Source organism: Mustela nivalis (assembly GCF_964662115.1).
Source record: "Mustela nivalis genome assembly, chromosome: 5".
Classification (NCBI taxonomy): domain Eukaryota; kingdom Metazoa; phylum Chordata; class Mammalia; order Carnivora; family Mustelidae; genus Mustela; species Mustela nivalis.
In genome coordinates this window covers 25,978,336-26,002,985 of record NC_139024.1, presented here as the reverse complement: position 1 = coordinate 26,002,985, position 24,650 = coordinate 25,978,336, and the positions used below count along the sequence as shown (strand labels likewise).

The 24,650-nt window shown below is 45.1% G+C and overlaps 2 protein-coding genes across 5 annotated transcripts in view; both read right to left on the bottom strand.

Moving 5' to 3' along the window:
• Nucleotides 1-23,937, bottom strand: part of PREP (prolyl endopeptidase) — a 112,215-nt gene extending 88,278 nt beyond the window's left edge. The window contains exons 1-3 of the mRNA XM_082730540.1: nt 23,674-23,937; nt 18,509-18,583; nt 510-643 (exon numbers count right to left, since the gene is read on the bottom strand). Of these exons, the coding sequence (XP_082586666.1) occupies nt 510-643; nt 18,509-18,583; nt 23,674-23,718 (254 nt within the window). The 5' untranslated portion in view covers nt 23,719-23,937. The remainder of the gene's footprint in view (nt 1-509; nt 644-18,508; nt 18,584-23,673) is intronic.
• LOC309864762 (uncharacterized protein) overlaps nt 23,743-24,650 on the bottom strand; it is a 468,381-nt gene continuing 467,473 nt past the window's right edge. For 3 of the 4 annotated variants that reach the window (XM_082730545.1, XM_082730547.1, XM_082730551.1), the window contains one exon: nt 23,768-23,898. The gene's annotated coding sequence lies outside the window, so the exon portion shown is untranslated. Of the gene's footprint in view, nt 23,899-24,650 lie in introns of all 4 variants that reach the window. The other variant, XM_082730550.1, reaches the window with a different exon arrangement.

Genomic DNA, 24,650 nt, shown 5'->3' with positions numbered 1-24,650 from the left:
TCTAAGAAATTCTCAAGTAAATTTGTTGTTGGTTCCACAGAGACTTAAAAAAAGAACAAGAGAATATGTTTACATTGGTATGAAAGAGAGAGGAACAAAGAAGTGAATAGGTGCCACCTCCTGGTCCACTTCCACTCTGGGATGAAAGAAATCCATTTAATAAAAGCTTTTCTAGTAGTAGAAGCCAAAGAGAAGTTAAGAGGCAAACAAATCTCCACTGCTGTCTACAAATCCTGCTAGCCCAAATATTAGCCATAGGACAACAATTATTTCCTATAATCTAGATTTGCTTTCCTAGGAAATGCCTCTACTAAGTTTCTTAAATCATGATTTTAAGAATATGGACAACAGACCAAAAAACAGTATTCTCATACTCAAGCACAGAAGCTAATCAATTTCATAACAGATTGATTTTATAAACTGGTAAGTTATTTAGAATTTGTATTTTAAGATTTAAGAAAGCATTCTATTAAAAAGTAACGAGAAAATTTAAATAAAACCTCACATACCGTTTTCCTTTCTTGAAGTGGCAACTATACTTGGGATAGTCATACAGTTCAGTCATTCTCTCTTTGTATAACCCTCTGATAGGACATTGCTCAAGGAACGGCACAGTAATCTTGTTCTGGGCCTCGACAAAAGCCTATGGAGAAAATTTAAATGGACAAAGCAAGTTAGATACAAAATTTTCTATGTGGAGTGCTATCCACTGATACATATTCATGAAAACGTATTCTTCCCTTAATAAATGCTAACCTGTCCTTACGTGGCACTATGTACTATTAACTCATCTAGAACTCAACAGTAATCTTATGGAGAAGGTTCTTCAATTAGCCCTGTGTTACAGATGGGGAAACGGAGTCTCAGAGTAGATGAAAAACTGGCCAACATCACACAGCTCGGAAGTCCCAGAGTTGGCTCCTGCATCTACCCTCTTAACTAACACAGTCTACTGTGCTAACATCAGGCAGGCAGTGAGCTATGTCCACATTACACCAAGGTCCTGCTCTTCTTAGTCAGCGGCCTGTGGTCCCCAAAACCATCAGAGTTAAAGAAAGTAATACCTAGGTGCTATTTTACCAAATTTACCAATCTTTCTAAGACCTACTACCTAGTCATTTGTCAACTTCAGAGAACCTTACTAATAGTTGAAACTAAAGAATATTTTTTAAAGATTATTTTATTTATTTATTTGCAAGAGAGTGAGTGCAAGTGAGAGAGTGAGCGAGAGCACGAGCAGGGGGAGCAGCAGGCAGAGGGAGAAGCAGGCTCCCTGCTGAGCAAGGAGCCTGAAGTGGACCTGGTCTCAGGACCCTGGGATCATGATCTGAGCCGAATGCAGCCACTTAACTGACTGAACCATTTAGGTGTCCCTAAAGAATATTTTTTAAAAGTTGGAGAATGGGGTGGAGGTGCGGTGCCCAAGTGGCTCAGTCAGTTAAGCATATGCCTTCGGCTTGGGTCATGATCACAGGATACTGGGATTGAGTCCCGAGTTGGTCTGCCCGCTCAGCAGGGAGCCTGCTTCTCCCTCTCCCTCCTGCTGCTCCATCTGCTTGTGCTCTTTCTGTCAGATAAATAAATGAAATCTTTAAGAAAAAAATGGGAGGGTGGTGACATTAAATGAGAATATCTATAGCAGTGGTTGCAAGAAGGGCAAGAGATTGTGTGCAAGAAGCCAGGGGGCCCTGGCAGCAAAGGCAGGACATGGGGCAGGTTTTACAACAGATCAACTGTTTCCAAGCATGCCTTATTTGTAACTTAGCACTTAGTTCTTTTTTTTTTTTTTTAAAGATTTTATTTATTTGTCAGAGAGAGCTAGCGAGAGCGAACACAGGCAGACAGAGTGGAAGGCAGAGTCAGAGGGAGAAGCAGGCTCCCTGCGGAGCAAGGAGCCCGATGTGGGACTCGATCCCAGGACGCTGGGATCATGACCTGAGCCGAAGGCAGCTGCTTAACCAACTGAGCCACCCAGGCGTCCCAGCACTTAGTTCTTTATACTATAAAAGCTAGTTTAAGAAATGAAATAAGAGTAAGTGCATCAGCTCTAAATTCAACTGAAGGTTTAACCCCATGTCTGCAAACAAGTAAGTCCTCAGAAGAAAACTTCAAGAAATTAAGAACACAATCCATTTTGAATGGCAGACAAAAATGTGTTTTTATCAGACTCTACTTTTGGATGGATCCTCAAGGGCCTCGCCTAGCTCAAAATGATCTTCAGATGGAATCTCCCACAAGAACCAACAACTCTGCTCTGGAGAACCATGATTTTGTGCTGAGGAAAAGCTGTTCTAAGATGCATTAATACTTAAAATGTGCTTGCAAACAACAAAGAGTGGAAAGTATGACTAAAATGATGAACAACCTTTGTAAGAGGATCAATTCAAGAAAAATAAAACTATTATGGGTCACATTTCTTATTTCATTCACACAGAAAATAAAATGTACTGAGTCGCAAAGAAATATACTTCCAGCTGCCTGCCACCCACTAGGGACTGGCAAGCTTCGCCCTGGCCTGGGTGAGCTAGTAACAGTTTCTATAATTTTCAAGAGTCAGAAAAAAACCTGAAAACCTGACAGAGACCCCTACGTGGCTCCTAACATCAAAAATATTTAATATGTGGTCCTTTATAGAAAAAGTTTGGTCTTTTATAGAAAAACATTAGTGCACGGCTGTGAAGCCCCTCTGGGGCAGCCTTGCGGAGATCCCAAAGTGTGTGCGAGAGCCTTACCTGACTTCACGATGGAAGGAAATGCCATGTCTCCTTTCCAGACGTAGAAATGGAGGCCTGTGGTACTGAAGTCAGCTGGTCAAGGTCATGCAGTGACTTAGTCATGGCACTGAAGTGGAATTATGGTTGACCTTTGAACACCACAGGTGTAAACCATGCAGGACCACTTATTTGTGGACTTTTTACAGTCCTGTAAATGTATTTCCTCTTCCTCATGGTTTTCTTAATAACTATATACTTTTCTCTAGCTCACTTTACTGTAAGAACATGGTATATAATACGTACTAACGCACAAATATGTGTTCATCAACTGTTGATGCTATCGGTAAGGCTTCCAGCCAACAGTGGGCCCTCAGTAGTTGAGTCTGGCGGGTGTGGGGGTGGGCCCCTCCATCTCCTACTTTAAGGATCATGGTACTCTATACCAGTCACAGTAGGAGTGACTGCAGGTCTGATTCCGGATGTGGGCTAAGAAAAAGCAGACAACAGTGGGGATAGGGCAGCCTGGCCTCGGATGATTTCCCCGACCCGGGTCAGGCAAGGCTGGACAGGTACATCAGGGTACTGGAGCTTCAGCAAGAACTTACTGAGAACCTCGTGTGCATCAGCACTAGTCCTGGCACTGTGGGTAGAGGGGTGACAAGTTTAGGACCTGCTCCCTACCATCGTGGAGTGAACATTCTACCAGAAGACACAAAACACCAGCCAGAGGGTTACAGAGAACGCGGAGTCCCAAGGACATACAATCGCATGCATCTGCAACCACCGCTGGCCCAGAAGCATCTGCTGCCCCGGCTGCGATGAGGAAACAGAGAGACTGAGAGGGGGAGCTGTCAGCAGCTGGACTTCACGGCGACAGGTTTGTTACAATTTACAAAAGTATCAACCCACTATGGTTTGGAAATTTAAAAACCATCATTTACCACATATCCTGGGAAGCACTGAGGAGGACAGTGAGGGTGTCACTGTCAGGGAGGGTGGCCAGGAGGCCCTTCTGAGGAGGTTCTGAAGGAAAGGTCTGCTAGGGGAGAGGGAGCAGCCATGCAAAGACAGGAGCAGCATTTCAGACGGAGGAAGAGCAAATGCAGGACCCTGAGGGGTAGGAGCTTGACAGGCATGAAGGAGAGGAGGGAGGTCGATGAGGCTGGAAATGAGTGACAGGGAGCCAAGACCCAGGACAGAGCTGACTATGTAACACCTGGAGAGCAGTTAGGAGTTTGAATCTTCATTCTAGGTGAAAACAAGGTATGATTAGGAAAAGAGATAGTTCTATATCTGGTTTATCTTTAAAAACAAAACAAAACAAAACAAAAACTAGCCTTGCTTTGGGTAAAGTATAGACCAGGGGAGTTCAAGTGGAGGTCAGGATGGTGGGCCAGTGGTTGGTGAGAGCCAAGGCCAAGTGAAAGGGCTGGTCGCTAAAACGACCAGAACAACCACTGTAATGGCATGGGGACAGAGAAAAATGGGCACAGTGCATGTTAGTGTGTAGATATGATGGCTATTTCCACTAGGGCCTCATCAGAACATTCTAGATACTTAGGGCTCCCACCCTGGGATCCCAGCATGCTGAGGGTCTTGACTGGTGCCTCTTCTTCCACTGAAAGGCCTCTCAGGAGGGTACCCTACAGGCTTGGTTTCCCTTATCCTTCTGGTTTGTGCTTGTCTGAGGCTGATCTAGACCTTATCCTGGGCAAGTAGGACCATGGAGGGTCCAAGAGACAGAGGTGGCTCAGTTCATTTTCTTTGGAAAGGTGGAATGGAACTGCATTCTTCAGCTGCTTCTCCATCTCACAAGGCTTCTGCTGGATGCCTCACAATGGAGACAGCTGCAGCCCCAGAATCCAGCTCACACGGGAGCAGACACTTTGGCTTTTCTCATTTCAAATGTTCATAAAACTGAGGCGCCAGGCATAATAATGCCACTAAATAACGAAACAATTCAAGGATTATTGTGACCAATTTTGTCACCCCCAACCCACAGATGTTAGTCAATTAATTACTCTAAATAGAGAATATTTAGAGACTCTTCCCTTCCAAGTCAAATATCTATACATAAACCAAACAGTGATCAAATTCCTCAAAGTCTCAAGTTCTTCCTTCATGCACTTCTCTATAACTTGGACAAATCCTCTTCATGATGAAGGTGGCAAGTTTTCTGTAGGAGGGCTTGTGAAGTTTAGGGTTCCCCGTGCTGTCAATATGATTTCTGATATTCTAATCAGAAAAATACCTTCTTGGTGATTTATGTATTAAATAGTCTGGCTTCCTCGTCTCAATGTTAGAACAAATCGGGGAGAAAAGGAGTAAAGACAGGGAAGAAACCGGCTGATTTCCACGATGATGAAGCAGCAGGGAGAGGACAGTTAGAATTCTCATTGTTTCCTCCAGAAGCCTCACTGTCCACGGTCACTCTCCAGAGTTCTGTTAGAGCGACTGGATTCTAGAAGCCCATCGGTGACGCCTGTGGCTGAGCCTCTGAAGACCAACAGTTTAGATTTTATCGCCCTGGATGGATCTGAACACGTCGAATAGCTGCTCAAATACTAAGAAACCCTACTCACATCTGCTTTTGCCCCACATGTCAGGAAGCTCCACCAGCAAAGCAATGTTTCGGTTCTGCATAAGGGGTTAGTTCTGGAGACCCGCTGTACAGCCTGGCGCCTGTTGTCAACAGTATGGTACACGCACACACAGCAATGGTCAGAGGGCAGGTGCCGAATGACATGTTCTCATGCTCATGAAAGAAAAATGAAAAGCCACTTGGCAAAGGGTCACTCTGGAGGGAAGCTAGAGATTCTTTACCCCACCTGTCTTCAGAAAGAATTTCTTCAGGCTGTCCTCACGTGTCCTGTATTTTAATCCATAAATACCTCAAGTCCTTTCATAAGTACAATGCATATGTGTATGAGCAAAATGATGCATACATTTAGTTACTCGTTATGTATACACAAAACACCACAATTAATGTAAGATTAAAAAGATGGTTCAGGGATAAGGGTTAGTGCTGCAGCAGAACAAATAAATGGGAAACTGCTTCCAGGACGGGGCAGAGGTGCAGGGGACTGGGGCACACAGGTGTTAAGAGAACCAGACACTGACTTGGGCATGGCTTTCAACCTCCACTCTTCCCACGTAAATGAAAAAAACTAGGGATAGTGCTATGTACATAGCACAAAGTTTGAACACATGGATGTGTGTGTGTATGAATATATATAAATGAATATAAATATACACAAATTTAACACACATATATAAATATAAATATATATAAATGAATGACCCAGTTAAAGCAACTCTCAGGGGCTTCTGGGGAAAACGGCTGGTGTCAGAGCAAGGCCTGACAGAAAACCACGGTCCCAGCCCAGTGAAGGGCTGAGCTCTTTCTGGAGACCCGAGGGAGAAGCTTATGTGGGTCGCCTGTCACTGCTGAGAGTGTAGCAGAATTCAGAAATGACCCTCCAAGTGCAGGGATACACCCATAAAAAGGAAGCCAAAGGGTGGCAAAGCTCCTTCCTGAGGCTACAGGACCCAGGGCCGGGAGGCCACTCCAGGAAGGCTGGACAGTCACACAGAACACTGAAGGCAGAAAATTAGATGCGGCTGCTTCAGGAAACACATCTAGAAATTGAGACTCTAACAGAATGGAATAATGTTCTTTATAAGGCGAATATGAGGAATAAATTACCCCCCCCCCAAAAAAAGAGCAAGAGCGAAAGAAGAGTGGTCCATATTTTCCAGTACTCCCTGAGTATTTATGAAAATTAGCAGGATCTCAGACAACAAAGGAAATCTTAAATCTCAAGAACGAAAGCTGGTTTAGGTCACAATTGTAACCACAATGCCATGAGCCTCAACTAAGTGAGGTGCCTTTCTCTTCCTGGACCCCAAACCCATTACTCATTCCCAAGGAGCAGAAACACTGAACTCAAGTGGTGAGAGCCCCAACCATTGGGCTCGCCTTTTCACATTAAAATCCCACAGCAGGTCCACCTCTTCCTCTGGGCCCTTCTGCCCTCAGGTGAGGAAGGCTCGCGCTGAGCTTCCAGCAGCACATGACTCACAGAGCAGGTGGGCCTTCCAGAAGCCCAGACACGTCTCCTTCCACCTTCTCTACCTGTCCCATATGTGCAAATCGGTTTGACCTCACAATTCAGCCTTGTTCTCCAATCTAGTCACTACCAGAGAGTCCATTCCACGCTGAACTTTCACACCATTTGGCTCAGTCCTTTGGCACACATGCTCCTAAGCAGAAGTCTGACGAGGACACAGGGCACCTCAAATCCAAATCTAACTAAAAACCTGACCATGAAGAGGTTAAATGCATACACATCCTCTCTTGAACAACTATTTTATCAATGAGGGAATCCAAACTACAATAAGAATATGGAAAACAAGAAGAAATGAGGTTATTAAGAACTAAAATTCATGAGATGCGGTGAAACATTTGGAGGTGATAGCTCTTTCTTGTTGGTACCTTGGAGGAGGCCCGCAGAGAGCGTGGGGGAGGGGAGCGTGATCTTTACCAGCCCTCCGAGTACCCCTCCCCCAGATCCAGGGGCTGATCTGGGCACAGGTGAGGTGTGTGAATAAAAAGGCTGGGTCTGGAAAGTGACAGTTAGGTTTGCAGGAAGTTTGTGGTTTACTCTCTCTCTCCATCCCTCAGGTCTTACCATGTCTGGGCACCAGTAGCTTGCACCGCCGTCTGTCCTAGAGAGTGTGCCTTACACCTCTGTCTGTATTCCAACTATGCTCACTCCTTTCTACATTCTTATGTAAAGAAACCCTATTCATTTTACAAGCAAAGTCTTTCCATCATGTCTTCTCTATGGCAACAGTTAATAGAGTAGTCGTGAGCCCAGGCAAAGCAACTAGCTATGAGGACTGAGTAAAACTTCAACAGGCAAGGCCCATCTTTCCCTACCCCATGGAAGAGGCTACTAGAAAACAATCAGAGGAAAGCAGATGATTTATAAGACAAAGAGAGATAGGCTTCCGGAAATACGTACACTCCTGGATTGAGCTCTGCCCAAAGGCACGTACACCCTGGCCACCAGTTACGGGAGCCATGCAGCTCCTTTTTAGTATGAGCTAGTAAGCTGGGCTTCAGGCACCGCTAGTCAGGAGTCCTAACATAGCTCTTCCAGGGGTCCTGCTGTTGGCTGGGCAGGGTGAGGTCAGCTGAACACGAGCAGCCCAGAAGAGGAACTGATCAGAAGCTCACACAAGTCCTGGCTGGCAAAACCTGAAAAAAAGGTTTATCTACACGAATGCTGTCTCATCAGTAAATGAGAAAGTGAAATTAAACTAAATGTTCACATCAAGAGGTTTTAAAGTAACAAAAGAAAATAAGAACTTAATGAACCAGAAAACTAAAAAGTATAACTTACAAGTCCTTGAACTGCTTCTTAAAACAAACAAACAAACAAACAAACAAATTCAACCAAAGCTCTGGCTAACCTAATCATCAAAGGGGGAGAAATGGTACAGAAATTCAAAATTAGAAATGATAAAGAAATATAGACATATACAGAGCAAATCCAATAATGTAAGAAATACTACACATAATCCACTGTCGGTCAATTTTAGAATCGTGACGAAATGGGACAACTTTCTAGGAAATACAAAGGACTAAAATTAATCCAAAAAGAAAGAAGACCTGAACAAGGTAATAACCATGAAAGAGGAAACAAGCCCAAGAATTAATGCAGCAAAAGGACTTGTCCCCGAGAGCTCTAAATTATCACGCAGATCACTTCTGTGCTATTTCAACTGCTCTGCGATAAAGGCAACAGCAAGCGTTTATTAAGCACTGACTTGAGTCTACCACTTTGCTGCATGTTTCAAAAACAGCAGTACTTAATTTTCACCACAACGATACATGGTAGTTTTCTCCGAATTGTAGATCAGAAAATTGAAGTTCAGAGCTGTTAAAAAATATGACCAATGTCACATCTGAGGAAATTGTGACATAAAGATTCAAACCAGTCTTTCTGCCTCCAAAGCTGCTCATTAAATGACCCTACACTATTGCCTTCCCGTGAATAAACAGGTTCTAAGATCTCTACAGGTTCTCATTAGTTGCTGGGGGGAACAGGGTAGAAAGAAAATTCTAGAAGAGAGACACGTTAGGAAGCTACCAAATGTCTAGGAATGCCTTGCCGGAGCCAGAGCAGCGTCAGCAGAGATCTAATTTTTTAAAAAAATTAAAAAATAAATGAATAAGCAAGGCATGAGATTTTACAGAGGCAGAACTGAAACCCCCAAGAATCACACGTATGACTAAACAGACAGCTGATTCGAATGGCCACAATGCTGTACAATGTTAAACAGGAGAGTCCTAGGTGTCCTTATTCTAACACATGCCTTGGTTTCTCCCAATGAAGAAAGAACCATAAACACTGCCCATCCAATCTATAAAGGTGCTAGAAACAGTGAGGAATCTACTAGAATTTTGGCACCTGGAAAGCAGACCCCATATAAATCAAAGGTATTATGGCAGTTTTCCTAAGCTTTCTGGACCTTAATTATCTGGTGAAGCGTTTGGGAAAGAGATTTCTACAGCTATCAGATGCTCCAGAATTACGGCTTAGGCACTCACATTTCACTAAGTGCCCAAGGAAGATTATTTTTTTTTATGACAAAGTACTTTGTTCCCTGGACATGGCAGTGTGAGGTGGTGAATGGATTTTAGACACCTAAGTTTGGGGGCAAAAAAGAGAGGCTGGGAGAAGTCAGTTATTTCACTTCTTCAGCTGTTAGCTCTTTACCGACAGGCTTCCCAGACACCCCAGCCTTTCTTAAGGGAACACTGTAGATGATTAAGACCAAAGCCAAGTTAATTGTCCACAGGCAAGATATCAGTGTTAAATGTATTTAAGCAATCTAAAGTATTTCATCAGTGGTCTGGGGCCTGCTTTTCTAAAATGGAGCTTTCCCTGATGGTGACCACAGGGGGCTAGTGTCCCAAACTCTACTCAGATGTGGCTCAGTGTCCTTTCAGCACTGACCTGTAGCAGCTCAAAGGTTAAGTGGCTTGCCCACCCCCAAATCACTGGTTCACCTGTGCTGGCATCTAAATTCCCTGCCCACAGGGGCCACATCTGTCTCGCACAGGTCAACGTAGGCTAGGGGGAGTTGGAGAGGGACAAACCCCCATGGAGGGGAAAAGAGGGTGAAACCCACAGACCTGTGACGTTTGGGACAGCCAGCATCCATTCTTCTTTTCCAGCGTCCTTCCTTCTTAACAGACAGTAACTCCAGGTGGCTTTCAACATTACAGATGCCAAAGAGGGTTCCTGGGGCTTCTACCAAATTTCTCGAGGCCACAGTTCAGCCAAGGAAAGACTGATCACATATCTGGAGTTCGGTCAATCAAACCTCCCTCTCCTGGGACAGTCACGACGCAAGGGACAGAGGGTTGAATGAATGAAGATCATTGATAGCATTAACAGTGCTGGGTGAAAAGTGGAAATTCCTGCCACAGAGCCCTACGACTACCTGGTTCCTGCCTATTCCAAGCCTACCCCTTCAGTCCACCCCAGGAGCTGTCCTCATCCTTGCCATAAATTCCCTATTTGCTGAAGTTGGCCAGAATCCACTTCTGCTGCTTGCATCAAAACCCTGGTTACGGAAGGCACGAGGAGAGAGAAAAAGAAGGGAGCCAGCAGTACTTAGAAAAGAGGATGGCCCAGTACCAGCAACTTCCTCAGACTTTTTTTTTTTTTTTTCTTTAAGAAAGAGAGTGGAGTAGGGAGGGAGGGAGAGAGAATCTTAAGCAGGTTCCATTCCCAGCACAGAGCTGGACACGGAGCTTCATTTCATGACCGTGAGATCATGACCTGAGCTGAAATCAAGAGTCAGACGCTCAACCGACTGAGCCACCCACATGCCCCATTTCCTCATACTTTTGATGATTATCCCATCCACAGATCAAAAGGAAGTTGTTCCCTACTTACATATTTCATCTGTGGACTTATGAGAAGTATGTTTACAAAGTACCATAAGGGTAAACATTCCCAGAGGAGGTGGTGAGATATTTAACACCTTACAAGTCTTGGAGGTTGACATAATATGTGGTTAACATATTTACCTAAGGCAGTTCCTGTTTCCACTCAAGAATGGACAGCACAGGAGTAATTCTGAATCCAGACCCTTACACGGAACATCAATGAAAGGGTGGAAGAGTATTTTACAGGCCAGCTTTGCCTGTGGAGTTCAAAAGGCCCCAATTAAAAGGGGTTCCACCTTTAAGGTAATCTTTGCCCTTTGTTGAATCATCATGCTTTAGAACACAGAAGCCTCACTTATGAGGTCATAGTTCCCTGGAAAAACACCAGCATCCAGAATGTCAAGCACATTCTTCTGAAATACGTAAGCTTCCAAAGGAAAATCCTGCTTAGTTTCCTGGATGAGATGAAAATAAAGAGAAGAGTCTTGAAGTTGGACATTCTGACTAAGGAGCTGGAACACTTGAGTCTGAAGGTCCAGTGCTCCGGCCCATTAAGCAGCAGCGCCCCACACTGCACCATCTTTGCACAGACCTCTGCAGCGTATAAAAAGCGAAATCTTCTGTGCATTTGCTGACTTGAAGGCCACGAACACCTTGGAAGCAGATTATGATCATACTCATTTTAGACATGGAAAAAAGGAATCCGGGCTAGGGTAGCCTGCCATGGACAGAGCACAAGAAAATGGAGGTAAAAGAGCTCGGATTTGTGTTGACTCCAGTTCCATTTGGCAAATGCCCTCCGCCTCCACATGGCCTCCCAGCAGAAAGGCCATGAGGAAGACCAGCCGCCCACACGGTGAAGGTACTAGTCGCGAAGAAGATACTCATGGCCTGTCCTGAAGTCTCCAGAGAACATGGGAAACCCAAACCAGTCTTTTATGCTTTCAATTGATTTCCAGTAAACTTTATCTGGCTCAGAGACAGTGAATTCGCCCGTCACAGCACGGGAAGTCCTGGGGACAGGCTTCTACTCCGTCGGCTCTGCAGCCTGGCAGCCCAGTGGCCCGACGCACAAATGCAACTGGGCAGAGGAGTCTTGCCTCCCAGCTCCACGCTGGCTCTTCCACAGGTTGGCTCTGGCTCCGGACTAGGAAAAGCACAGTGCCCAGGGAGATGGAGGCCAGACCGCTACCAAAACAGAACAGGAACTCCTCACACTACATGTTCTTAGGGTTAACCTTCAACAGTGAAAACAAAAGCAAGCAAACAAGAAGAGACCTCACAGAAGGAGGAAGGATGTCTTTCTGAAAGCAGGTGATGACCTCCCTACTGACCTCCGTGACATTGCAGTACCTACACTGAAATTCTAGCCTCCTTCAATATTCTAGAGATGATCAGAAGTCCTTTAAGATTTAAATCTTGCCTGCCAGGAAAGGAAATAGTGCAAGGACAGGGGAAGAGAAAGGGACATGACCAGCTGTCTTACTCTGGAAGACTGAATGACTCCTGCTCTCCTCTCTGATTCCGGGCCCCTTATCGGCAGGTGTGATGAGCTAGCAACCTGTAACTAACTCTTCTGGCCAATGGGGGAACGGGAAGGAAGAACAAATAATGTCCTAGGGAAGAAGACCTATGTTGCGTATTCCTTTGATCTTCTCTGAAACAGATGGTAATTTTATTTCATTTTATCAGAAGGCATGAATATAAATAAAAATGACTCTTTGGTTTTGTTGTTGCTGGTTCTTACTAGCATTCTTCTTTCATGATCCACCAAGGAAATGGAATTGTTGTTACTCTCATTTTGCCTAGGGCAGCTCTTAGGGAGAAAAAAAAGTTGGCCATTAGATATACACAACTGATATTCTATACTTAGTTACTCCTGTAGCAAAGTCCCAGGACAGTTTCGGGGAGAGTCAGATCTGACAATTAGTTACAGTTAAGACAGCTATCCCTTGAAAGATTGAATTCTTCCTTCCTCTGTGTATCTCCCTTCTGGTAACTCAGTAGCAACTTCTGGAATATGCAACTAAGAAGCTGGAGCCACAAAACATGGCGTGAGACTGAGAGGCGTGAGACTGAGAGACTCAAGAGCTCAGGAGGACACTGCTTCTATCTGGACCTTGGGGCTGCAAAACCAAGCCCAATGATGTAAAGACAGGAAGTTATCGCTATTGGGAAGGGGAGCAAACAGCGCGGTGTGGAAGGACACCACCACAGTGGGTGGTGAGGCCAAGACCAATACTCATTCACTGGTCCCAGGGAGACCACCAGCTCAGCCGTGAAAGCGACAGAAGCAGAGTCCGGGGAAGCAAGCAGCAGAGCAGTCCCCCAGGCAGGACACTCGTACATCTCCACGACTCCCCCAGATATGTGGTCCACGTGAACAGTGAAGAACACGGGGTTGGGAAGTTTCTGGATTTGACAAGTGGGCCGTGGCTGCTCATGACGGAGGCTGGTCTGTACTGATGGGAACAGTGACAAAGGCAGGTGGCTCAGCTACGTCAAGGGGTGTGGAGAGTAGCTTGTGGACAGGCGGAGGAAGAGAGGGAGACAGACCATGGTAAGATCTGAAATAACATCTGAGCAGGGCACCTCCCAAGGGGCCAGGATACCAACAGAGAGGAAGAAAGAGGTTGCAAAAAGCTACGGCAGAGTGTGGGGCTTGGGGATTGCTTGTTTGCCACCAGAAACAAGAACGAAATCTAGAAAGTTTAAAGATGAGGCTTTAAACTCTCCACCACTGCACGTTACTGCCAGTGCATGGAGGATGGGGGAGTGGGGCCTGGTTATGAGACTGAAGGTTCAAATTAACTTCGGGGTCAAAACACCAACGTGCAGGGAGACTGCTCCAAACTGCCTCCTACGACGTGTGTGGGACACGCTGGCAACGCCTGTTGAAAGGAGAGTATGAGCTAACTGCCTGCTGGGCCTGCCTGTTTAGTCCTTGAATCATTTGAACGACTGCAAACCTCCCTCCCTAGCCCTCCACGCTGAGAACTTCTAAGGTGACCCTGGTGTTCCACTTATGCCAGTGAGATTTCACTGTGGTTCAGATGCTTCAAGAGGCAGGCCTAGGTCTCTAAAGTATGTTTAACCCAGAGCTGTCCCTTTATCTGATTTTTGTGGTTGAGTTCCTTTTCCCATATAGATTCTCCAACAATCGTTTTTATAAAGGTCATTTGTAAAGTTGCAATTGTTTGGAGCACTGGAATTTTGCATCCTTCTCCCACTTAATAACCTACCAGAAGCACTTTTTCAGATTAGTAAACAATCTTTACAGCCCAGCATTTTAACGGATGCATCTACTAATTCACTGAGCAGATTCAATATATTCTACTAAAATATCACCCTACTGCTGAAAATTTTTCACTATTAGAAATAACGGCCCAAACTGACCCTTTCTGAGATCTCCGTATTTCCAAAATGGCATTGTTACTCTCGCAGGAGGTGTGAAATCTCTTTCATTCCCAAGTGTTTGCTTTTCGTTGCTATCAGATAGGCTAATTTCTCATTATTATTGACATATATGAGAGGTAACAGTTTTTTATTTTGTACAAATTATTTTGTACCTACTCTACTGAATCATTCTAATAAATTTTCATTTGTTTCCCTTAGATTTTCTAGATTCTATATATAGATTATATAATCTATATAATATATAATATATAATATATAACCTATATATATAGATTTTATAATCTATATATAATCTAATTATATATTATTAGATTTTCTAGATTACATATCCTATATAATCTATAGTGAATGATAATTTTCTTTTCTCCAAATTTTGGTTCATGTTTTATTGTACCGGTCAAAGCTTTTGTAAACATCTAAAAATCGTAGTGACAAGAGACATTTTAGCCTACTATTTAAGTTGTTTTTGAATGAGACGTCATCTTGATAAAGCACTGTTATTCCTACTTTATTTTTAGATTTTCTTTAATTTCTGATATTAATTATCTAGCTTTATTAAATCCATTTCTATACTAATATTAAATTCTTCTTCATTTCCTATGATAAATTCTGCCTTCTTTTAAATCTACTAACACTTATTTACGTTCTTTATAGTCACACGAAGGACTGGTCCATAAGTCTTCATTGTCCAATACACAGCACTAGCCACGTGTGGATTCTGAGCACGTGACATGTGGCAGCTCAGGACTGCTATGTGCAGGAAATGTAAAATACGCACCGTGTTTCAAAAACTTAGTCTCAAAAAAAAAAAAAGGAAAATATGTTAATATTTTATATTACCTGTTGAGATATTAATGTTTTGAAAATACTGATTACATAAGATATAGTACTATATAATGAATTCCTCCTGTTTCTGTTCACTTTTTTAAATGTGGCTACTAGAAAAATCTGAATTACGTATGTGGGTGGTATTATATATCTAATGGGCAGCCCTGGTCTGTTTCCTCTTTACCAAGTATCTCAAGTTTTCATGTCAAGGTCGGATTTACCTCAGAGAACCAAGTGAGTTGTGCAAGATCTTCTACAATCTGGAACGTTTGCTAAAATGGGATTATATGGGCCTTGACAGCTTGAAAGGATTCGTCTAGATTCAACACCCTCCTACTCTGGTTTTTGAGAATTTTTTAAGCTACAGGTCTGTTCTGATATTCTTTTATAAAAGATAAAGCCTCAACTGCCAGGCACTGTCAGAAATGGATAACCCACATTAAATACCAGATTAAATCAAAGATCTACTGATAGCATTTCAGATTTTAGTATAAAATAGCGATGTATGTTCCTCATTTCCTGGCTGGTTTTTATTGAAAAAAGCAGCCTTAGGGGTACGCGGGTGGCTCAGTCGGTGAAGCAACCGCCTTCTGCTCAGGTCATGATCCTGGGGTCCTGGGACAAAGTCCCACATCAGGCTCCCTGCTCAGTGGGGAGACTGCTTCTCCTTCTCCCTCTGCCACTCCCCCTGCCTGTACTCTAATAAATAAATAAAATCTTTAAAAAAGAAAAGAAAAAGCCTCTTCTTCTTCTTTGTTTTGGAGGCTATGTGAAGACAGTCCTCTTCACCAAGATCTGACTAGTCCACCTTTGTGTGTATGTGTACAACTATGAGCAAAAAATGTTCACTGGAAAAGCACACCCTACCCTTTTCAGTCTGTGACCGAAATTTAACCCCTTAGAAACCAGATGACATACTACTTATCACTAACCAACCTGTTTGGAGCGGAGTGAGAAGGGTGTGCAGGGACACTGCAGAGGGGAGGCAGAAGCTGCAAAGCTCCTCTGACACCTGAGCAAAGCCGTATGCGCAGGTTAGCCCGGGCATGGGGGCCGGCCCATGGTCCTCGCAGAAGGCCCACAAAATCCCATGGCAGGCACACACGAGAATACATTCCTACAGCTTGCATTCCCAACGCCAGAGTCTTTTTTCTTTTATTATTTTTTAATGTAAAATTGATAACCAGCTGTGGCCCCTGATGCCACTCCTTGCTCCACACCTACTAGACCAGTGACCTTGGACTTAATCAGTAACTCAATTTCTTCATCTGTAAAATGGGGAAAATAAAAAGATCTATTTTAGACTTAGAGAATTAAATGAAACGGGGTATGCAAAGCTACCAATAAAGTGTCTGGCACAGAGTAAGCATCCAGTAAATGTACACCATGAAAGTAATAGTGTACACTCATTAGCTGTTAAGATCACTAGCAAAGTTTCATCTACTAATAAGTGGCTTGGCAACCACGGGACCAGCCAGTATCAATTAAGGAACAGCCAAGTTTATATGTTATGTTCAATAACACATAAACTAAAACTGGGTCATTCTGATCTTGCTGAATCCCTCAATCACCATCAAAGCTTGAAGAAATCAAGGCTGTATCCATGACCCCAGACAAAGACATCATCAAAGAGACAGTCGTTGGGGACACTCTTCTCAGAGAAGCCCAGGAAGCTCACTCCCTTCCCTGGGGCTTCTCCTTCATTACAGACTACGCAGCTACCTGTGACTCCCTATGGCAGGCTCAATCCCCCCCCCCCCCAGCTCAAACTAATGCTGGGTGAGGTGGGGCGTGGCAGGGTGGAGGGGAGGAGGCAGCCCCACACCTGCTCCCTGCGCCATCTCGCCTTTCCTGCAGAGCTGGAGCCTTCGCCCACTCCAAAAGATCTCCATCAGTTTCTTATTCTGGAGTCTCTACTATTCCACCTCTATAACCACCTCATGAAAACCCAAATACCAATCATTCTCACCCAGGAGAACTTTGCCTTTCTTAAAGTCAGGAAAGGGAGAGAAGGATTACAAGTACTAGGGAACACCACTGGAAAATCTCAAAATGGCGGCGTGCTTATTTCAAGGACAAAGGTAGAGGAGAAGTTGTAAGGGCTTCTGCAGTGAGCGAAAAAGGACAGACATGCTAGGAAGAACAGGAGGGTGACAGAAAGGGAGTGTATTTAACACTGCTTTTTGAAAAATGGGAAATGTGTACTCTGGGATTCCAAAGAAGCTCACATGAATTCCTGGAATAGAAATAGTATACATCTTCCCATGTGCTAAGTAATACATAAATATAGTTATAAAAAGGAGTCAAGGCACTTGAGACGGATTGGAGAAACATGATCTGCTCACCAAACAAACTAATTAACCACATACAGTATAAGTAAGGATGAGTCCCAAATGCCAAGTCCTGGGCACTCCAAGGAGAACAGAATATCTGTAGGACATAGCACTGAGGTGTGACTTCATTAATGAAATGAGACTTCAGCTCAAAATACTATGTGTTTCAGGGCACTGGGTAGCTCAGTCGGTTAAATGGCCGAATCTTGACTTTGGTTTGGTCATGATCTCAGGGTCCTGGGACTGAGCCCCACATCAGGCCCCACACTCAGCAGGGAGCCTGCCTGAGGACTCTCTCTCCCTTACCCTCTATCCTTCTACTCACTCATGTGCTCTTGCTTGCTCTCTCTCTCTCAAATAAATAAATACATCTTTAAAACAAACAAACAAAAAAAAAAACCTGAGTATCTCTAAAAGAATAGGAAAGCTTTGTATTTTCAGACAGAACAGAAAATTCTCCTCTCCACCCCCTTACTTCTATAAGAATGTTCGTATATTTACCATTTGGTTTTTATTTTATTGTTGTTCCATTAAAATCAATAAGTAATTCAAGACCAGCATTCACTTTTAAGACCTGATACTTGTTCAGTATACAGTTGAGCTTTCGATAGTATGGAACTATAAATGTATTCTCTCTTCCTTATGATTGTCTTAATACCATTTTCTTTTCTCCAGCTTCCTTTATTTTAAGAAGATAATATACAGTACATACACAAAATGTGTGTTGACTCTTCTTGTTATCGGTAAGCCTTCTTGGCAACAGCAGACTATGAGGAGTTAACTTTTTGGAGACTCAAAAGTTATAACTGGATTTTCAGCTACACTGGGGAGAGGGGTCAATGCCACCAACCCGCAGGTTGTTCAAAGGCCAACTTTACAGGATTTCCTCTTTCTTTGGAAAAAATGTTTTAGGCAACTTTCCCTTCACATTATTTTATGCTTTCATTTTTACCTGGAATTTTACTTCTCCTATTTTCATTTCAAATACTTGGTTCATCGGTGTCACCATAAACCTTAAACATTATTGCAAACATTTTTTATTTTCTCTGGGACTAAAATGTTCTCATCTTTCACCCATGAATCATTTGACAAAAAGTGGTAGCACCAACAGGTTCCTTCACCACCCCACGGAAGAAAACACAGGAAGATACCAGGAAGGAAAAAGCCATAGCTACCAATGGCTAGGGTTTGGCCATCGGTACTAAGGTACTAAGTCCACCTCATCTTTAATTATAAGCCCTAATTACCTTTGTCTGCTCGCTGTCTGGGTCTTCAAGCCAAGCATAAGGGTCATAAATCTTATGTCCATGATAATCCTGTACCTGCAACAGATAAAATGTGGTATTGAACAATTAGTGTCTAACCCCCAACTGCGTTAGTATTTTCTGAATGTAACAGAGAAAACAGGAGGACAGGCAAAAATACCCCAATTGGCTCACTGGCAATGTGTCTGCCCAAATTACCACATGAACCAAAGCTGGCAGGTTCTCAAAGGTGTCAAGCCACCCGCCGTGAAAAGCATGTTTTAGCTGGAGAGGAAAGAAAGATGAAAGGTCAGAATAGGGAACTGCTCTGTCTGTACAACACAAAACAAAGGCCTGCCGCTGTGCTAAAGAAACTTGGAAATGTGTGGTCAGTGGCAAAGCCCAGAATCGCACAATGCAGCCGGGACACAAGAAGGGCACGTTTGTGAAGGAGTTGCCACACACGTGCTTACTGGCTTCTCGTCTGTTCCTGCTAAGCTTGTTAATGATTAGAAAATCTCCCTACAATATATTACATGATAGGTTTTGTCTTTAAGTCTCAACTGCCAGAAAGCAAGTCACCGATGTGCAGTAGAATGATTCTAGTTGATATCAGCTAAAAAAAGCTGACTTGGGCACAATGAAAGAACATTCCTAAAACTGAAGCCTTTCTTCCCTTTTGTGTATTGTTATGAAATGCTTATAAAAAAAGAGGCACAAAGGCATCACCCAATCACACTAGTCTGCTATTTGAAGAAAGACGATGGCTTAGTGCAGGCAGGGTCTGGCTGAGGGGATGGCTTCAGGAGCGTCCATGGGAACTGACCATCAGAAACACCTTCAAGCTTCTGAAAAGCCACATCCCCATGCCTGGCCTCAGAAACTGAGCGAGCCTGCCAGAGAGGGCAGGAGTCACCACTCCCCAGGTGATCATGCCTAAAAAAAAATTCCCAAGGGTAGAGGCCGTTATGAAATCTCTCCGTTTCATACTATCCTGATAAATCTAACTGAAACCACATGGACAATATCTTTCCAGGAAATCTCTCTGAACAACTTCAACATTCCAGCTACAGTTTCTTAGGAAGGTTTTTGGGAACAATACCAGGGTCTCAGATGAATTTTTAACTCCTAGCTTTGTCTCGAACATCAGAAGGTAAGGGCTCCTCCCTAACAGAGAGAAACAATGTCCTGGGAACGGAAAAAATCTGCTGCTTCTACTTCTGGTCACAGTTCCCATGTGGCTGCTGGGCAGGTGAGAAGAATCTCCTGGTGCCTAAAACCCTGGGCTTTCTGCAAAGGGCCTTCATCTCACTGCATCTGGTGAGAGCCAGATGAGAGAACACCTGGAGAAATGCACACCTGGAAGAATAGGCAGTTGAAGCAGAACCCTCAGAAAATGTTCTCATTAAACAACTGACAAATGCAAGGGACTTAACACCAGACTAAAATCTCTCCTGATGAGTTTTCATAAAATGACCAAATAACCTTCATGGAAAACCTCTCTAAATTGTAGCTGACTGTTACCACTGAACGAAAACTTACCTTCGTATCTGCAAGGCTTTCATATTTTACACCCCCTGAAGTGGTTTTCAATATGCTTAAAATAACTACCTTCTCCTCTCTGACAGTAAGAAATCTGAAAATTTTAAAGTTGTAAAAGATCTTCCAATTCAACATTTTTAGGAGCCACGACAGACAACTGGCAACATGCCCAGGGCCACACCGAGTTCAGAACCAGGGCTAGGACTAAAAACAAACTGCCCACAACTTTTCCCCAAATATTCCTTGGAGGTGACACGCCAGGTTTAAAAATGGTCCTCAATTATGATGTTACTAAAACTCAAGACGGTTCTATCGACTTAACTTGTCATAAGAAAACAGAAAAGATTAACAGGAAATCATGTTAGTTTTGCCTAATACTAGGTCCAAAGCAATGAACATTTGCTGACTATCCCCACTGTTGTGCCTAGTGTTTTAAGGCATACTCGTAAGAGGGTGGATGATATTTCTAGTTTACAGAGTATGGAATGCAATTCACAAAGACAAGCAAGCACAAAGGGCTACAGATTTACTGTTCACTTGGAGGCTACCGTGGACTATAAACACCAAGCCACAGATTTCAGCCACAGTATCTCACTGAGAGGCTCTTACTAACTTATTTTCCAGGTGAGGAAACTGAAGTCAGATAGTTTAATAAGCAGTAGAACCATGACCCTCTATAAGCCAATCCCAAAGCCCGTGCACTTAAGCTCTTGCTAATGAACCAGGCCAGTTGTAAACTGGCAGGCCCACCCCTGACCCAGAGCCCAGGGCTGCCTCCTGAATGGTGTTTACCTCTGAGGAAACAGCCCCATCTCCCTAGCACCAGCATTACCATCTAAAACAGACTGAGGTCAGCTGTGCAGCAGACATTTTTAACCAGGGGAGGAAACGCATTCTCCCCAGGACAATCCCAGGAGCCAAGGGCCACCACCCTACTCCCCTGCCCCATTACTTCTTCTACAAGACCATTCCCTATAAGTGATCTTATAGCCACATCCCCCGAACTCAAGCTGTGCAGTGTCTGACTCCATCCGATCTAAGTTTGCCAGCCATACCTCATCTCCCCCCAAAGACTTTTAAAAATAGAGCCCTGACAAGGCACTGTTACTATTCAATATTTTAGTTGTACTATTCAGTAGCTTACCTGCTGACTTCAGGGTAAATTGCAGAGTCCTGCACACAGCAGGCAAAGCCCATCAAATCTGACCTTTCTTTTTTTTTTCCTTTCCTTTCCAGCTCCCATCCAAGCTTGTCCACCCATGGATGGTCACAATGGCCTCCCTGCCATCCCACAAACAAGTGCAAGTCCACAACTGTCCAGCCCTATGTAACTATGATTTATTTTGGTCACACAGCCAGGAATGTCCTTTCTACCTTATCCGACTGGCCAATTTCCAGGCTCAACGCACATATGATCTCTTTGCCCTGTGGAAATTAAACCCATTCTCCTGGGTGTTCTCCACTCACCCCACACACTCTTCTAACCCCTGGAGCATGCCTGAATATTTCCTGACAGCAACACGCTGGGGGAATGGATGATGGCCTTGCACTGCAAGTGTCATGGTTTCCAAATTTCTGCTCATTAGGGCAGAAATCCACCAAAAATGGTTGCATACTCCAACCCCACAGTTCAGCAAAAGACTGCTGATGTTCAAGTGACAGAGAGAGAGCTGCAGTAATTTCTAGCACCTGCTAAAGAGAGAAAAAACCCTCCTAGAAATCAAGGCTACCATTTGAGTAAATGCGTTAAGTCTAGCCTAAGGTTTAGTAATCAAGGCTCTGTCACAGGAAAAAGATACCCCATGTAGGCTATCAGGGCTGGTGTAAGTACACTGCGAGAGCCACAGAGCAGAGCCCAAGCTGGACCAGAGCTACATTCTCCTGGCCATGAGGCTTAGGGTTTTCATGAGTTCTCTGGTGAGAAGAAACTGGAGCATATTAAAATCCATGTCACCTTTTGAGTTAATTGTTCATTACTGTTTTAATGGTTCATAGTCTTTTCGATGTCTTCATAAAATTCTCACTTAACCCTTTCTAGAACTGCAGGATTCTGGTAACCCAAATGGAAAAACGAAGCAAGGAGCGATCCCTACTAAAAACAAAATAAGTCTAACACGACACTTACCAAGCCACACAGTAGATAGTTCTTTATATTTTTGTCTACCCTGAAAACTCAAACATCCCAAAGAATCAAAATGAGATATTCAGATGTCTTCTGATTACTGAAGTCTGGCCCACTGCGGGGCTAGACTGTCATGTGAATAAATGAATGACGATCTTCTTACTGCAAACATTAAGTCCTAAGCCCTGTGGCTAGCCAAGCCAGCACTAATATTTCATATATGAGAAAGAATGCCTATAACAGGTAAGTGATCTCCCCAAAGGCATCCAGCCAGTGAGCTGCAAAACCAGAACTAGCACTCAGGTCTTTTCCCCTTTTCCATTCCAGGCAGGATCACTTTACTCTTCATACACAAAGGAAACACAGGAATACAGCTTCTTGGGCCGTGAGAGTAAATTTAATAATCAAGCAGCTGAAGAGACTGAGAAAACATGGTTACCAGATGGCCACTGGTCAAAGAAACCATGAATGTACAGTGCCACTTGGAAGTCTTAATTTGAAACAATATGTCCTTTACTCTAAAGTCTCAGTACCTTTTAACCCAAAGGAAATGTGCTTTGAAGTACAGACTTTTTGGCATAAATCAGGTCAGAGTAAGTAGAAAAAAACTGTATGTATATATACAACTTTTTTTTTTATTCTGATTCTATTTTAAGTTATCTGAGAAATTTGGCTATTCCTAAGAGAATCATGCCTACGAGGTCTGGATTCACTCCAGTTCCTAAGATGCCAAATTAATTTTTACACAAAAAGGGTGTTTGCCCAGATTTCCACCCACTAGATCTCAACAGTTACCCTGAGATAATCTACAGCTTATGTAAATGACGGCTAACCCCTCCACTAAGCAAAACAAACTCATTCTGAGAAAGGCCATCCTCTCTCCCTTCTAAAGGCCTCCTCTCACCCCCATTAACTCCTTTTCTCCTTTAGGAAAACTTGGATCCACACTGCAACCCTGTGGGGTCACTACTCCAATCCTTGCCATTACTCGGTCTCATCTCTGCATCCCCGGCGGCCTGGGGCAGGGCAGGCACTCAATACACATTTTAAAATCGAATGAATGAACTTAAGGATTTTAAGTCTGGAAGTTCAAAAAGTTTGCTTTTGTTTTAAATTTTACACCATCCACTCACATGCACACTTTCTCCTACCCTATTCGACCAAGAGCCTCCTCCAGTCAAAAAGCGGGGACACGTTCCGTCTTCCCAACCCCGTAAAACGCCCATTCCTACCTGGGCGTCTGCCCTTGACCCCATTGATTTTTCGGAGGCGGCCCAACGGGCGGCTGACCCCAGGCTCCGCCGCCACCAGGCGGCCGAGGACGGCCACCAGGGCCCCCGCGGCTCGGGAGGAGCCGGGCGCCCCCGGCCCCTTTCTCGCAAACAAAGGCCGGGGGGGAGGGGAGGGACGCAGGGGGCGAGGGGCTGCGGGGAGAGCACTGCGGGCGGCGGCAGACGCGGCACCCGCGGCGGGCAGCCGGGCGGGCGCGGGCTGGGGTACTCACGGCGGTCTCGTCGCGGTACACGTCGGGGTACTGGAAGGACAGCATGGCCAGGGGCGGGCGGGGGGCAGCGTGGGGGCGCGGGCTGCGGGCGCGAGCGGACGGGGCTGGCCGCGGGGCGAGGCTGGGACGCTGGCAGGGGCCGAGCGGGCGGCGGCGGCGGCGGCGGCGGGCGGCTCTCGGCCAGGGCTCCCACGACCGGACCGGCGGCGAGGCGGCGAGGACGTGCTGGAAGCAGGAAGCAACTGCCGGCGAGGCCGGGAGCCCCTCCCCGGCGGGCGGGCCCAGCGGCGGCTGCGGCGGCGGCAAGAGGGAGCGGGCGGCGCCGTGCGTGCGCCGGGCCGGGCGCACAGCTCCCTCTGCAGGAGCGCCGGCCGCGCCCGCGCCGCCCGGGCACACGGGCCACCCCGCCGAGGCCGCGCCGCAGCCACGCCGGCCCGCCGCCCGGGGGGCCACCTCGCCGGGCAGCCGCCCGAGACGCACCCGCGCCGGCCGGGGACACGGTGCGGGGCACGCGTCCGGTCACGCCGGGAGGGGCCACCACGCCTCCTCCCTCCCGCCCTCCCGAAGTCTCTCGCTGTCAGTTTAGCCGTAGCCGCGCCGGCGGGAGAGTGAACAGCCGGGGTTGCTTATTAATGGACTCCCCCCTCTTCCCGTTCCCGGGCGCGGTGGGGCGGCAAAGGGAGACCTTGCCTCTCCCCAGCTGTGACAGCGGAGGGCTTGGGGTGGCCTAATTTTCAGTGCCTACGACTCCGGTCTTGGAAGGGAAGGAGTAATGGCTTGTGATAACCGTGAAGGAAACACATCTCCCTTAACTCCAACACCCCTAGTGGGCACGGGGTGGTTGGGCATCCAGATGACAGAGGTGCTTAGAGGTTTTCGTAGGACAATGGGTGAGCCCTTATCTGAGCTTTGCCAATTGAGAGGGGACTAAGGTGGGAGCATCTAGGGTCTTTTGATCATTCTGCCAATTCCTTAAT